This window comes from Neoarius graeffei, chromosome 9 (assembly GCF_027579695.1).
Source record: "Neoarius graeffei isolate fNeoGra1 chromosome 9, fNeoGra1.pri, whole genome shotgun sequence".
NCBI classification, from domain to species: Eukaryota; Metazoa; Chordata; class Actinopteri; order Siluriformes; family Ariidae; genus Neoarius; species Neoarius graeffei.
Genome location: NC_083577.1, coordinates 88,379,201 through 88,394,421, shown reverse-complemented (window position 1 = coordinate 88,394,421; position 15,221 = coordinate 88,379,201). Strand labels below are relative to the sequence as shown.

The following is a 15,221-nucleotide window of genomic DNA, read 5'->3' as shown; positions in this document are numbered from 1 at the left end:
TTCATTCAATAAGTACAAACATTTCCATTTTACACTTTTTATTGAACACAACACTTACATCATGACCTGATTTATTAATGTTTCAGAACAGGAAACTCCTGATCCCGAAATCACACACTTATCTGCCTGTTTTTTGGTTTTTTTCCAAATATATCTTTAAACGGCTTGAAGGAATTGCATCAATAAGCATTATTACACTCAATTCTGAGACTCCGAGTAAAAATCTGCCTCGCTGTAGCCGAGTTGGTCATCCTAACAGTTACGCTGCTACGCTAACTCGCTCATCTAAGTAACATTTCGGTCCTGCAGTGAAATACTGTACCTCCTTTCATTTAATACTTTAGTTTATAGCTAACCAACACTACAGCGAGCTGTCTGTTCTCATTCTGACTGTGATTAGTGAATGTCCTCAGCACCTCAACGTTACACTAGCTCTCGCTAGTGAATGGTTTTAGCAAATGGACTCCCTGTAATTAAATAAAATAATGAGCCTTATAACGAGTGGCAGTCACTGGAGCACACGAGCCCGAAGGTATGAGTTTGGGGATTACGTATAAAATAAGTTGGTGTTACCAGACAGATTCATATCCACGTATGAACTGGACACAGTGAGGGGAGGGGTGCCAATATTTAACACTACATTGCGATACATCGTATAACCGATAATCGACGCTCTGCTGTTACAGGATGATCTGGTTTTTGAAGCTGCGGTTCAGGTCTTTGTGTGGAAGGACGATGGAGTTCAGGATGATCACTTCAGACGGGATCGTCACGTTACAGCCTGCACACACGCGTTAAAAATATAAAATACACACTCCAGTTAAAAGTGCGCACACAACACATGATGCTACAGTAACTAGATAAACTACGGTTACAAAAAAAATCAAATAATGAAAACAGAACTCTAAAAAAAACTGTGTAAAACTACAAAAGCACACCAAACGTGTATATTTTTTTTTTTTATAAAATTGGATAAATATTTTTAAACGAGATTATGTAATTTCTTTCTTGCATTCCCTTTTGAGCTCCACTACAGAATATCAAAAAAAAAAATAAGTAACTTTTAAAAATGCACATTGATAAAACTTGCTGAATTCGTGCTGAGTTTATCTCAAGAAGAAAATAAATATATCACAATGGAAAAATAACTCCGTTCCGCCCGAATAAGTTCCAAATCTGTGCTCAAATCAGAATTTAAGGGAGTTGTACTCAATAACGTACAATATGACTCGGGTCATCAATGACATGGACAGGCTTTAATTTTCAAACAAATTTTGCATACACTGTACACACACAATCTTGCCTATAAATACCCGGGGGAAATGATGGGAAAATTGTCATTATTGAAGATGCCACGCCTAAGCCAAAATCAACATGAACAGGCCATCGGGATGTTGCGTGCCGGAAGTACACAGACAGAGGTCACCCGGCACTTCGGTGTTCATCATTCGACCATTTCCCGTTTGAGTCAGCGTTACAGACAGACAGGGAGCACCAGGAATCGTCCACGCCCTGATCAGCCTCAAGTCACGACGCCAGTTCAGGATCAGCACATCAGGCTAGCTCACCCCCGTGACAGATTCCTGACACCCTCAGTCACTGCTGCTGAGACCCCTGGACGACACAGACCCAGAATCTCCAGCATGACGGTCCGAACATGGACCAACTGTCACTTTGAATTTTTTTTATTGTGAATTAATTCTTGAGTTTGACAATAAATGTCCTTTATCGATGTTTCAAGATGTGTGTGCATTACATACAATATCATAAATTTCAAATATATGCATGGATCTAAAGTGATATCGTGTTGAATTCCATTGTGCGTTTTTAAAGTTACTTAGTGTGTGTGTATGTGTGTGTGTGTGTGTGTGTGTGTATATATATATATATATATATATATATATATATATTACACACAAATGTTCCTGAGTAGCTTATATCACTCGCTGCATGAGCACTTTTTATACTCACAATAGAGCACTTTCAGTAAGGGGAGCAATAACTGCAGTTTCACTCGGGATCAATAAACTTCCTTTCCATCTATCTACAGTGCCTTGCAAAAGTATTCATCCCCCTTGGTGTTTGGTTGCATTACAAGCTGGAATTAAAATGGATTTTTGGAGTGTTTAGCACCATTTGATTTACACAGCATGCCGACAACTTTAAAGGTGCACATTGTTTTTTTTTTTTTGTGACTCAAACAATAATTTAAGATGGAAAAAAACAGAAATCTGGAGTGTGCATAAGTATTCACCCCCTTTTGTATGAAACCCCTAAATAAGAGCTGGTCCAAATAATTCATTTCAGAGGTCACAGAATTAGTTGATTAAGATCCACCTGTGTGCAATCAAAGTGTCACATGATGTCTGTATAAATCACCCTGTTCTGGAAGGACCCTGACTCTGCAGCACTACTAAACAAGCAACATGAAAACCAAGGAGCCTCCAAACAGGTCAGAGACAAAGTTGTGGAGAAGTATAGATCAGGGTTGGGTTCTAAAAAATATCCCAAACTTTGAATATCCCACGGAGCTCCATTAAATCCATTATAGCACAATGGAAAGAATATGGCACCACTACAAACCTGACAAGAGAAGGCCCCGCCCACCAAAACTCACAGACCGGGCAAGGAGGGCATTAATCAGAGATGCAACAACGATAACACTGAAGGAGCTGCAAAGATCCACAGCGGAGATGGGAGTATCTGTCCATAGGACCACTTTAAGCTGTACACTCCACAGAGTGGGCGGGGCTTTATGGAAGAGTGGCCAGAAAAAAGCCATTGCTTTAGAAAGCATGTTTGGAGTTTGCCCAACAGCATGTGGCAGACTCCCCAAACACATGGAAGAAGATTCTCTGGTCAAATTAAACTAAAATTGATCTTTTTGGCCATCATGGGAAATGCCACGTGTGGCGCAAACCCAACACCCTGAGAACACCATTCCTACAGTGAAGCATGGCGGTGGCAGCATCATGCTGTGGGGATGTTTTTCATCTGCAGAGACAGGAAAGCTGGTCAGGACTGAAGGAAAGATGGATGGCACTAAATACAGGACAATTCTGGAGGAAAACCTGTTTGAGTCGGCCAGAGGTTTTAGACTGGGATGAAGGTTCACGTTCCAGCAGGACAATGACCCTAAACATACTGCTAAAGCTACACTGGAGTGGTTTAAAGGGAAACATTTAAATGTCTTGGATGGCCGAGTCAAATCCCAGACCTCAATCCAACTGAGAATCTGTGGCATAACTTGAAGATTGCTGAACATCAACACAACCCATCAAACTTGAAGGAGTTGGAGCAGTTTTGCCTTGAGGAATGGGCAAAAATCCCAGTGGCTAGATGTGCTAAGCTAATAGAGACATACCCCAAGAGACTTGCAGCTGGAATTGCAGCAAAAGGTGGCTCTACAAAGGATTGACTTTGGGGGGTGAATACTTATGCACACTCCAGATTTCTGTTTTTTCATCTTAATTATTGTTTGTGTCGCAATAAAACAATTTTCACCTTTAAAGTTGTTGGCATGTTGTGTAAATCAAACGGTGCTACCCCTCCAAAAATCCATTTTAATTCCAGCTTGTAATGCGACAAGACAGGACAAACACCAAGGGGGGTGAATACTTTTGCAAGGCACTGTACATGTATAGATAATGCAACATTAAATGAATACAAGATCTACATCTGTAGGAGCTGCTGCTGATGCTGTTGGATGTGTGTGAAGTCGTACCCAGGATGGTGATGGACGGTGTTAGTTTTCCGTCTCTGAACAGAGTCTCGCTGTCGATTTTGGCGTACGGGTCGTTAGGGTTCGGGTCACTCGGTGTTCCCTCCACTCTCGCCCACTTCCCGATGGTGCTGTCCCACCCGATTATACTGTTCAACACACAGCTGTGGTCCTGTACACACACACACACACGGGATAAACTGAAGTGAATCCTGAGGTGTCGGTGTTCCACACTGCTCTGTAATGATGGTTTTTAAAAGGTGAGCACTGAACTACAGTAACAGTGCAAAAACTAAATTATAGCTCATCAGTAGGGGGCGCTGAAGTGCTGTTTTAGTATTATATTAAAAAAACAAACAAACATTGATCTAACATGACAAATGGACGTACTCGGTATTGTGCAGAGGTCAGTAATATGTAGCGCAATATATTTAACAGTTATTCCATAAAATCGAGTCGTACATGAGCTGATGGCTGACGAGGCGCATAGCACCGAGTCGTCTCTAATCCATGTACGACAAGCTTGAGTGGAATAACTGTTTTATTCTCTCCACATTCACTGGATTTTGAGAAACAGAGCATTTTTTTTTTTTGCAAATTCAATCAATAAAAACTTTATACAAGACGTCCGACAAAATCATTTCCGCTTAGAATGTAAACAAACCGACGAAATGACAGGAGCAATTTGTGAAAAATGCGATAATAATTCTTGAAAAATAAAAAAGAAGATATGCTCTTACCATCAGATACTTTTATTCCATATTTTGTTGGGTTTTTTTTTGTATTTCTGGGGTTTTGTTTTCAAGCAGTTTTTATTTCATCCTCGGTTGGTTCAGCAACACGATCCACCATTCTGTTTTTCTCTACTCACGGTATATGAGCCGACATCCTCGTAGTAGAGTCGCCAATCAGAGCGTCCGATTGCTCATATCCAGTGAATATGGACAGAATAAAAACAACATATACAGTGCTGAGCGTAAATGAGTGCACCCCCTTTGAAAAGTAACATTTTAAACAATATCTCAATGAACACAATTTCCAAAATGTCGACAAGATAAAGTTTAATATAACATCTGTTTAACTTATAACGTGAAAGTAAGGTTAATAATATAACTTAGATTACACATTTTTCAGTTTTACTCAAATTAGGGTGGTGCAAAAATGAGTACACCCCACAACAAAAACTACTACATCTAGTACTTTGTATGGCCTCCATGATTTTTAATGACAGCACCAAGTCTTCTAGGCATGGAATGAACAAGTTGGCGACATTTTGCAGCATCAATCTTTTTCCATTCTTCAACAATGACCTCTTTTAGTGACTGGATGCTGGATGGAGAGTGATGCTCAACTTGTCTCTTCAGAATTCCCCATAGGTGTTCGATTGGGTTCAGATCAGGAGACGTACTTGGCCACTGAATCACTTTCACCCTGTTCTTCTTCAGAAATCCAACAGTGGCCTTAGATGTGTGTTTAGTCATGTTGGAAAAGTGCACGACGACCAAGGGCACGGAGTGATGGTAGCATCTTCTCTTTCAGTATAGAGCAATACATCTGTGAATTCATGATGCCATCAATGAAATGCAGCTCCCCGACACCAGCAGCACTCATGCAGCCCCACATAAGGATGCTGCCACCACCATGTTTCACTGTAGGCACCAGGCATTTTTCTTTGTATTCCTCACCTTTGCGACGCCATACAGTTTTGAAGCCATCAGTTCCAAAATCATTTATCTTGGTCTCATCACTCCAGAGTATAGAGTCCCAGTAGTCTTCATCTTTGTCAGCATGGGCCCTGGCAAACTCTAGGTGGGCTTTTTTTGTGCCTGGGCTTTAGGAGAGGCTTCTTTCATGGACGGCATCCATGCATGCCGTTCCTCTGCAGTGTACGCCGTATTGTGTCACGGGAAATAGTCACCCCAGTTTGGCTTTCTACTTCTTTAGATAACTGCAGTGAACTTGCATGCCGATTTTCTTCAACCCTTCTCATCAGAAGACGCTCCTGTCGAGGTGTTAACTTCCGTGGACGACCTGGACGTCTCTGTGAGATGGTTGCAGTTCCATCTTTCTTCAATTTTTGTACCACTTTTGCTACAGTATTCTGACTGATAAGTAAAGCTTTGCTGATCTTCTTGTAGCCTTCACCATTGTGGTGGAAATAAATTATTTTCTTTGGGGAATTCTGAAGAGACAAGTTGAGCATCACTCTCCATCCAGCATCCAGTCACTAAAAGAGGTCGTTGTTGAAGAATGGAAAAAGATTGATGCTGCAAAATGTCGCCAACTTGTTCATTCCATGCCTAGAAGACTTGGTGCTGTCATTAAAAATCATGGAGGCCATACAAAGTACTAGATGGAGTAGTTTTCGTTGTGGGGTGTACTCATTTTTGCACCATCCTAATTTGAGTAAAACTGAAAAATGTGTAATCTAAGTTATATTATTAACCTTACTTTCCCGTTATAAGTTAAACAGATGTTATATTAAACTTTGTCTTTTCAACATTTTGGAAATTGTTTGTGTTCATTGAGATATTGTTTAAAATGTTACTTTTCAAAGGGGGTGCAATCATTTACGCTCAGCACTGTAGGTTTGTTAACAGACTGTTAGCAGAAGTCGTGTTATATAAAAATAACTGTTTGACCTGTTTATAATATCTACAAGAATGAATGTAGTTTTATTTATATGGCATGTAATGATTCACCCGATGCCTGATTTAATTTAATTCGATTCATGATTCAAGTCTTAACAAGATATTTTTTTTGAAAAGCATTAAATGCAAAACATAAAATTTGATTCACAGAAAATTACATTTATTTTCCAATTCTTTATCAACTCAAATATTCTTTGTTAAATTGAAAAAAAAATTTTGAACGGAAAACATTAATAACTAACCATCCTTTTCTTAATAAACTTTTATGAACGTTTCTCCCGCCTCCATTCGCTCCGATTTCCTGTTAAATCTATTTCCACAGTTAAATCAAGACCGAACAGCTGATTCCAATCAGTTTGTATTTATTAAAAAAAAAGTTTAATAGAGATCTCATGATGTATCCACAGCATCTCAGAAAATATTGCGAAATAATTTATGACCGTATCGATATTCTGTTATTGTGTCACTCAGCCCTAATGCCTTTGTGTACAGAAATCCTGGATGTCGATAGTACACTAATAATAAACTGTACTAAAGAATAAAAAGGGCAGGAAAATATAGAAAATGCCTGTAAAGTGGCTCCGTGGAGGATGATGGACTCTCTGACTCGAACCCCAGCTCCGATCGTCACTCCGGTTCCTATCGACACGTTCGGACCCAACTGCGAGAATAAATAATAATCCAAAAAGATTGAACCTGATTAACTCCGAGACATTTTAAACACTGAGCATTTCAGTTCTCATCGCACCAGCAGCAATGAGAGAATAACTCAACATGATGCTCCCACCACCGTGCTTCACCAAGTAGATTCATGATATAAACATATTATAGTCAGTGAAAAAAGGAATCTTGCGCATTTCATTCGTAACACCCGGCTGCTAATTACTCTCTTCATGACTGTGGAAGTAGGAAGGGTGTACTTTCTTTTTCACATGATGTTAATACTAATAAAGCTTCCTGCAGATGAGGACTCTGATAAATATTCAGGACTTACCACAGCAGTGGGGTCGATGTTCGCAGTCGGATGGACGTAAACATTTCCTAAAAATCAGACATACCGGGCATTAATACTGCATGAGTGTGTTTACATAACGATACATCATCTGTCAACCGTTTATTCCCATTTCCCCCTTTTTTTTAAATAAACAAGGAAACAGGATACACTCTCAGAAAAAAGGGTACTAAACTGTACCATTCCATATCGTTGGAGTGTTATCATTAAACAGACGGATTCTGTAACGTTTACTCACATACTGGACCTTTAAAGGCGTCACGCAGCGGCGATAAAAGTCGCATTATTCTGCACCAGAATGCTTTCGAGATTCAAAATAAATTGACCGTCGATTTTTCAAAAGCTTCCCGCGGTTGTAATCGGTCCTTATTTGGTCATGCCCATCACTTGAAATTTCCCGCGTTCGCAGCGCCCCCTCTCGGTCAATGGAACAGCTGCGTGACGTCATACCAGTAACCACTCGGTGCAGTTGCAACGGCGGACACACCAGAAAATAGGAGCGATGCTGAGGAAATTAGCTTTGATTTTACCGATACAGAAGAAGAAAATGGCCCACAAGTAGAGATTTTGACAGCTGAATGTCCTGGTGGGATCCAGCCTTACAGATTTGAACCTGAGCGCTCATCTTCAGAAGAAAATGAGGACAGTTCTGACGAAGACGAGAATGAAGAAGACCGGCGACTTGAAGACTTGTTTTGGTTGGTTTCTCTGACTAAATCACTACTTGTGTGTATTTTTAAAGACCATTTTCACTTGAATTAGAATGCTGTGCGATTAATCTATGATTGTGTGTAATACTGATAGCTGTAGGGGGTGAAAGTATAGCTAGAAAGATTGAATTCTAGCAACTTGACAGCTTGCGATCTCGCGAAATGCAGTGGGCCTTCTGATACAGTAGACCCCTCGATATTCCAGTTTTCATCATTTTCCTTTTATTGCGGTTGATTTTAACTTGATATTCAGTATGTTATAGGCTGGGAGTATTGAGCTTTGTATTGTATTGTTTAGTAAACGTACAATCGTCAGTAATAAGTGATAATTATTAGTTAAAGGCAGCTCTGTGGCATAAATCTTTCAATTAATCTTCTGTCATCCATTTGCTAAAATTATGTGCCACGTATGTTATCAAGACAACACTTCATGTGACAAAGAAAGATATGACAAATACATAAATGTATGAAAATCATTTTGTACAATTAATGATTGATACATAGAAACACTTAAAACGTGTGTTTTTAAAAAAATATTTTTTTTCTATCAATACCTAGCCATGACCTTGAAATCAGATCCATTGATAACAGTCACAAATAGTGTTCAGTGTTCGTTGTTACAGCCAAACACAATACACCGATTAGGCATTTTGTATCACAGAATATTAATACATCATTTCATAGTGTTTTGAGTGTTCAAAACTATCCACAAACTGAATAAATCCACAAAATCCGCAATGTAAACAACTCTGGTAAACGCACGCTATAGAGAAAACATGGCGACAGGCCAGCATCACCCAAGGGAGGTTACTGGTATGACGTCACACATAAGTTGACCTAGTTAACGGCTGGCTGCCTAAATTTGGCTGTGCGCGTCAACTTTAAATGCTTGTAGCGGGCGCATCGTGACACTGAGATCGCGGGAAACCGAGGGGCTTGAATAACCCACCAAACCCGACATTTTGACACATGATATAGCCTGATTGCTGAAATTACCGCACGACGCCTTTAAGTTACTAATTACTATCCATGTACGAGCAGTAGCTTATGGATACGTTCAACTATTTTAAATCTATAAACTATATCCACATTTCCAGGTGAAAGACACAAAGGAAAGGTACAGAAGAAGTACCGCTGAAGGTACCGACCCAAAGGTACAGTTTAGTCCTATTTGTTCAGAGTGGATCTGAGGAACTGCTGTAAAAATCCTGTTTTGTTTTGATGAGGAAGGTGAAGGTCAAATGTATTACATGAACAAAATTATTCATTAAATTACAAAGTTTATAATGAAAATAGAAAAAAAAGGAAGGTTTATAGAATCATTAAGCAACATGTGTGGATAAAATAAACAAGACGAATATGATCAAATATTCACAAATACTAGTATTCGTAAAAAAATTAAAATTGAATATTGTAAAAAAGTTTGTTTTTTTCATAATTTAATTCAAAAAGGTAAACTTTCATATATTATATATTCATTACACAAAGTGAAATATTTAAAGCCTGTTTTTTTTTTGTTGTAATTTTGATGATTATGGCTTATAGCTCATGAAAATCAGAAATCCAGCATCTCAGATAATAAGAATATTTTCTAAAACCAATCAAAAAGCATTTATAATACAGAAATGTCCAACTTCTGAAAAGTGTGTTCATTTATATACTCAGTACTTGGTTGGGGCTCCTTGACCATGAATTACTGCATCATTGCGGCGTGGCAGGGAGGCGACCAGCCTGTGGCACTGCTGAGGTGTTACTGAAGCCCAGGTTGCTTTGATCGTGACCTTCAGCTCGTCTGTATTTTCGGGTCGGGTGTTTCTCATCTTCCTGTTAACAATAGTCTATAGATTCTCTCTGGGGTTCAGGTCAGGTGAGTCGGCTGGCCAATCAAGCACAGTAATATCAGGGTCAGCAAACCATTTGGGAGTAGTTTTGGCACTGTGAGCAGGTGCGGAGTCCTGCTGGAAAAGGAAATCGGCATCTCCATAAAGCTCGTCAGCAGATGGAAGCATGCAGTGCTCTAAAATCTCCTGTAGACACTGCATTGACTTTGGACTTGATAAAACACAGTGGACCAACACCAGCAGATGTCATGGCACCCCAAATCATCACAGACTGTGGAAACTTCACACTGGACTTCAAACATCTTGGATTCTGTGCCTCTCCACTCTTCCTCCAGACTCTAGGACCTTGATTTCCAAATGAAATGCAAAATTTACTGAAAAGAGGACTTCGGACCAACAGTTCAGTTCTTTCTCTCCTTAGCCCAGGTAAGACGCTTCTGACACTGTCTCTGGTTTAGGAGGGGCTTGATATTAGGAATGTGACAGTTGTAGCCCCTTTCCTGAAGACATCTGAGCGTGGTGGCTCTTGATGCACTGACACCAGCCTCAGTCCACTCCTTGTGAAGCTCTCCCAAGCTCTTGACAATGCTCTCAAGGCTGCACTCATCCCTGTTGCTTGTGCACCTTTTCCAGCCAGCCTTTTCAGCAATGACCTTCTGTGGCCCTCCCTCCTTGTGGAAGGTGTCGGTCTTTGTGGTTGCGTGGACTGAACTAGACTGAGAGATACACAGCGTTTATACTGTTTTACTCAAACTCCAAATCAAATATTCTCATCTTTCGAGTTACCTTTTTTATATACTGTGTGCCATAATTATCAAAATTACAACAGAAAAATGCTTGAAACATTTTGTGTGTAATAAGTCGAGAATATATTAAATTTTTACTTTATTAAATAACTGATATTGAACTTTTTCATGATATTTTAATTGTTTGAGATGCGCTAGGATATAGAAAATGCACACAGAGGCTCCTGTGAGCTGCGTTTTGTCTAATTGGAACATTAAAATGGAGTAGTTTTAGATCGGTGTTATGAAAGTGAACTGAAGCGTGTGTTTGAACCCCGGCAGTAAAACGAGTACCGATTATTTTCGGCCCCCCATCCTTATTGGTGGCCAGTCTCTCAGGGTGGGTCTTGTGGTACTGGTTTAGATACAGCCGACTGGCGTAGATCGCTGATCTAAAACAACAAACAAACAACAAAAAGTGATCAGTGTTGGAGTACAAAAGGTTTAAAAACAGTCTGAGGATTAAAACAAATCCAAACATCAATCCGATAATCCAACTCTAATGAAGCCAAGGTCATGAAATAATTTTGTTAGAATGTAAATAATTAGGGGTGGGACATTAACGCGTTAATTACGATTAATTAATTTCAAACTAATCAATTTGTTAAAAATATTAACGCATTTTATCGCAGTTTGCATGCCAAACAACCCTGAACCATTGTTAGTGCACCGTGTTATGGTGCAACAAATATACTGACGCACACAGTTCCAGTTACAGCAATGGAGCTTGAAAGCATGCCGGGTCTGCTGGACGGTAAATTTATATTCAAAAAACGACCCGATGGAACTGGCGATAAAACCACAGTTTATTGCAAACTGTGCAGAAAGGAGTTTGCTTATCACAGAAGCTCGTCAACTTTACGGTACCATTTAAATGCCAAGCATGTCACCGCGATTACTGAAACAGCTGCAGCTCGAGGTAGCAGTTCTGGTCAGCAGTGCAAACTCGAAGAAATGGCTGGATTCCAGAAGAAAATGAGCAGGGCAACGTCGTAAAATTTAACGAACACGCTGGCCGAGTGGATTGCTCTGGACTGCAGACCGCTATCGGTGGTAGAAGACAAGGGTCTACGAGATGTCTCACAGATTGCAATGTGTGATGCAGAAGGCAACAACTAAAATGGTTAGTAAAATGGCACTGAAACTTTAGTCCCTTCAATTTTGGACAGGGACCTTTGTTTACTACTGCAAAATGAAATGCAATGTATTGTTTACAGCCATTAAATGAGCTTGAATCTAAAAATCATGTCTGTGTATTATTTGAACTCTTCACATATTATTTACAGTGGGGCAAAAAAGTATTTAGTCAGTCACCAGTTGTGCAAGTTCTCCCACTTAAAAAGATGAGAGAGGCCTGTAATTTTCATCATAGGTACACTTCAACTATGAGAGACAGAATGGGGGGAAAGAATCCAGAAAATCACATTGTCTGATTTTTAATGAATTTATTTGCAAATTATGGTGGAAAATAAGTATTTGGTCAATAACAAAAGTTCATCTCAATACTTTGTTATATACCCTTTGTTGGCAATGACAGAGGTCAAACGTTTTCTGTAAGTCTTCACAAGGTTTTCACACACTGTTGCTGGTATTTTGGCCCATTCCTCCATGCAGATCTCCTCTAGAGCAGTGATGTTTTGGGGCTGTCGCTGGGCAACACCGACTTTCAACTCCCTCCAAAGATTTTCTATGGGGTTGAGATCTGGAGACTGGCTAGGCCACTCCAGGACCTTGAAATGCTTCTTACGAAGCCACTCTTTCATTGCCCGGGCGGTGTGTTTGGGATCATTGTCATGCTGAAAGACCCAGCCACGTTTCATCTTCAATGCCCTTGCTGATGGAAGGAGGTTTTCACTCAAAATCTCACGATACATGGCCCCATTCATTCTTTCCTTTACACGGATCAGTCGTCCTGGTCCCTTTGCAGAAAAACAGCCCCAAAGCATGATGTTTCCACCCCCATGCTTCACAGTAGGTATGGTGTTCTTTGGATGCAACTCAGCATTCTTTCTCCTCCAAACACGACAAGCAGAGTTTTTACCAAAAAGTTCTATTTTGGTTAGCAAACTTCAGACGGGCCTGGACATGTACTGGCTTAAGCAGGGGGACACGTCTGGCACTGCAGGATTTGAGTCCCTGGCGGCATAGTGCGTTACTGATGGTAGCCTTTGTTACTTTGGTCCCAGCTCTCTGCAGGTCATTCACTAGGTCCCCCCGTGTGTTTCTGGGATTTTTGCTCACCGTTCTTGTGATCATTTTGACCCCACGGGGTGAGATCTTGCGTGGAGCCCCAGATCGAGGGAGATTATCAGCGGTCTTGTATGTCTTCCATTTTCTAGTAATTGCTCCCACAGTTGATTTCTTCACACCAAGCTGCTTACCTATTGCAGATTCAGTCTTCCCAGCCTGGTGCAGGTCTACAGTTTTGTTTCTGGTGTCCTTTGACAGCTCTTTGGTCTTGGCCATAGTGGAGTTTGGAGTGTGACTGTTTGAGGTTGTGGACAGGTGTCTTTTATACTGATAACGAGTTCAAACAGGTGCCATTAATACAGGTAACGAGTGGAGGACAGAGGAGCCTCTTAAAGAAGAAGTTACAGGTCTGTGAGAGCCAGAAATCTTGCTTGTTTGTAGGTGACCAAATACTTATTTTACCGAGGAATTTACCAATTAATTCATTAAAAATCCTACAATGTGATTTCCTGGATTCTTTCCCCCCATTCTGTCTCTCATAGTTGAAGTGTACCTATGATGAAAATTACAGGCCTCTCTCATCTTTTTAAGTGGGAGAACTTGCACAATTGGTGGCTGACTAAATACTTTTTTGCCCCACTGTAGTTACATAAAATAAATGTTGCTTTTGGGGCAAATATGGTAGTGCGATTAATTGAGATTAATTAATTACAAAGCCTATAATTAATTAGATTATTTTTTTAATCTAGTCCCACCCCATAAATAATAAAACAGATGATGATGATGATGATGATGATGGTAATGATGGGCTCACCCTGCAGATTTAATCTGACTCCAGAATCGGTCTGTTTTGTACACGTAGAGTTTCTCCTGAGCCGCCAGCGCCGTGAAAATATCCTGCTCCAGACGGATGACCTCTGCTCTCTGCCAGCCGTTACACTGCTCATCTCTGCAACACACAAACACACACACAAAATTACTCAGTAAAAGCCAGCATGTGCTAAATCTTCCAGTAATGCAGCTCAGCCATTTCAGCGTCTCAGCTCCACATCAGTTCCTCTACCTTTATCAGGCTCCGTTACTTTTGTCCTAATTAAACATCGAGTCTTATTTGTCTTAATGTATGGATTTGCTCTGGGATCTCCATTTCCCTCGCTATTACAATGACGAACGCACTTTTCATGTAAATTTGTTTGTATCCAGTTTGATAAATGAGGCTCATTGTGCGAGTGAGATTACAAACCCTGCAAAACAAGCAGCGACTGAAAGAAGCTGTGCTACTCGCCTGGTAAACTCTCACAAAAGAAGAATTCAGCAGTTTGGTGATGTCACTGGCTCGATGCAGTTAGAGCAAGCACGAGATATGCAACCAAATATTCAGAGGTTTCTGGGTTATTCTGTGCAAAATCAACCAAATTCCAGAATTTTCCACATACTGGCCTCGGATTTTATTCACTTTGCGACTAAATGGTCCTTTAACCACCAAATGAAGAAATCTTTAGTCGGAGTCAAAATGTCAGCCATGAAATTTAACACCATGTTCAGAGTTTAATGTTTAATTAAATAATAAATCCAGAAACCTGAAATGTTCTATGGCTCTAGACCAGGGGTCATCAAACTACGGCCCGCCACCCCCCTTTGACCGGCCCCCCAGCCCCTCTGCCCCCCACCACTTGAACCGGCCCTATGAGGCAATCCCCAAAAGTGGTCATGGTCTATTTTTTTAAATTGCTTTTTGGCAAATAATAACATGTCTGCATCTTGTATTTTGTTGATTTTATCAATTAAAATTGATATTTAGTTATAAAATGAACTATTCATATTTTCTGAATTTTCGTCATATGCTTGCGATCAAGCGGTGACAGGCAGCGCACGCGCAGAGGACTGTCAGTGTTCAGGACAGTAAAATGGCTAACGGTTAGCGAAAAGCTGACAGAGAGTGCAGAGTTTTTAAAGAACAGTGGACCACCGATTATTTTTTCGCTCAGTGTAAGGACCGTGCAGTTTGTCTTGTATGTAAAAAAAAGTGTGTCGGTTTTCAAAGAATATAATCTGCGTCGTCACTACGAAACCCGCCACAAAGAGTATGCTAGTTTGTGAGGGCAAACAAGAGAAGACAGGATTCGGAGGATGAAATGCGGACTGGCTGCACAACAGAATGTATTCCTTCGCCAAACCCAGATCAACCAGGCTGCTGTCCGAGCTCGCTATAAGGTAGTCTGGCTAACGCAACTTCAAAGCTCTGCGAGCATTTGGTCTGGCAAAGATATTAAGCCCAACCGTTTCCCAAAGCGCGTGGTTGACCCGCCTC

General features: G+C 40.5%; 1 protein-coding gene across 1 annotated transcript in view; it reads right to left on the bottom strand.

The window, feature by feature from the left end:
• Window positions 1-21: 21 nt before the first annotated feature.
• Window positions 22-15,221, bottom strand: part of gmppaa (GDP-mannose pyrophosphorylase Aa) — a 30,308-nt gene continuing 15,108 nt past the window's right edge. The window contains exons 7-12 of the mRNA XM_060930434.1: window positions 13,725-13,859; window positions 11,015-11,112; window positions 7,367-7,413; window positions 6,941-7,033; window positions 3,725-3,893; window positions 22-781 (exon numbers count right to left, since the gene is read on the bottom strand). Of these exons, the coding sequence (XP_060786417.1) occupies window positions 681-781; window positions 3,725-3,893; window positions 6,941-7,033; window positions 7,367-7,413; window positions 11,015-11,112; window positions 13,725-13,859 (643 nt within the window). The 3' untranslated portion in view covers window positions 22-680. The remainder of the gene's footprint in view (window positions 782-3,724; window positions 3,894-6,940; window positions 7,034-7,366; window positions 7,414-11,014; window positions 11,113-13,724; window positions 13,860-15,221) is intronic.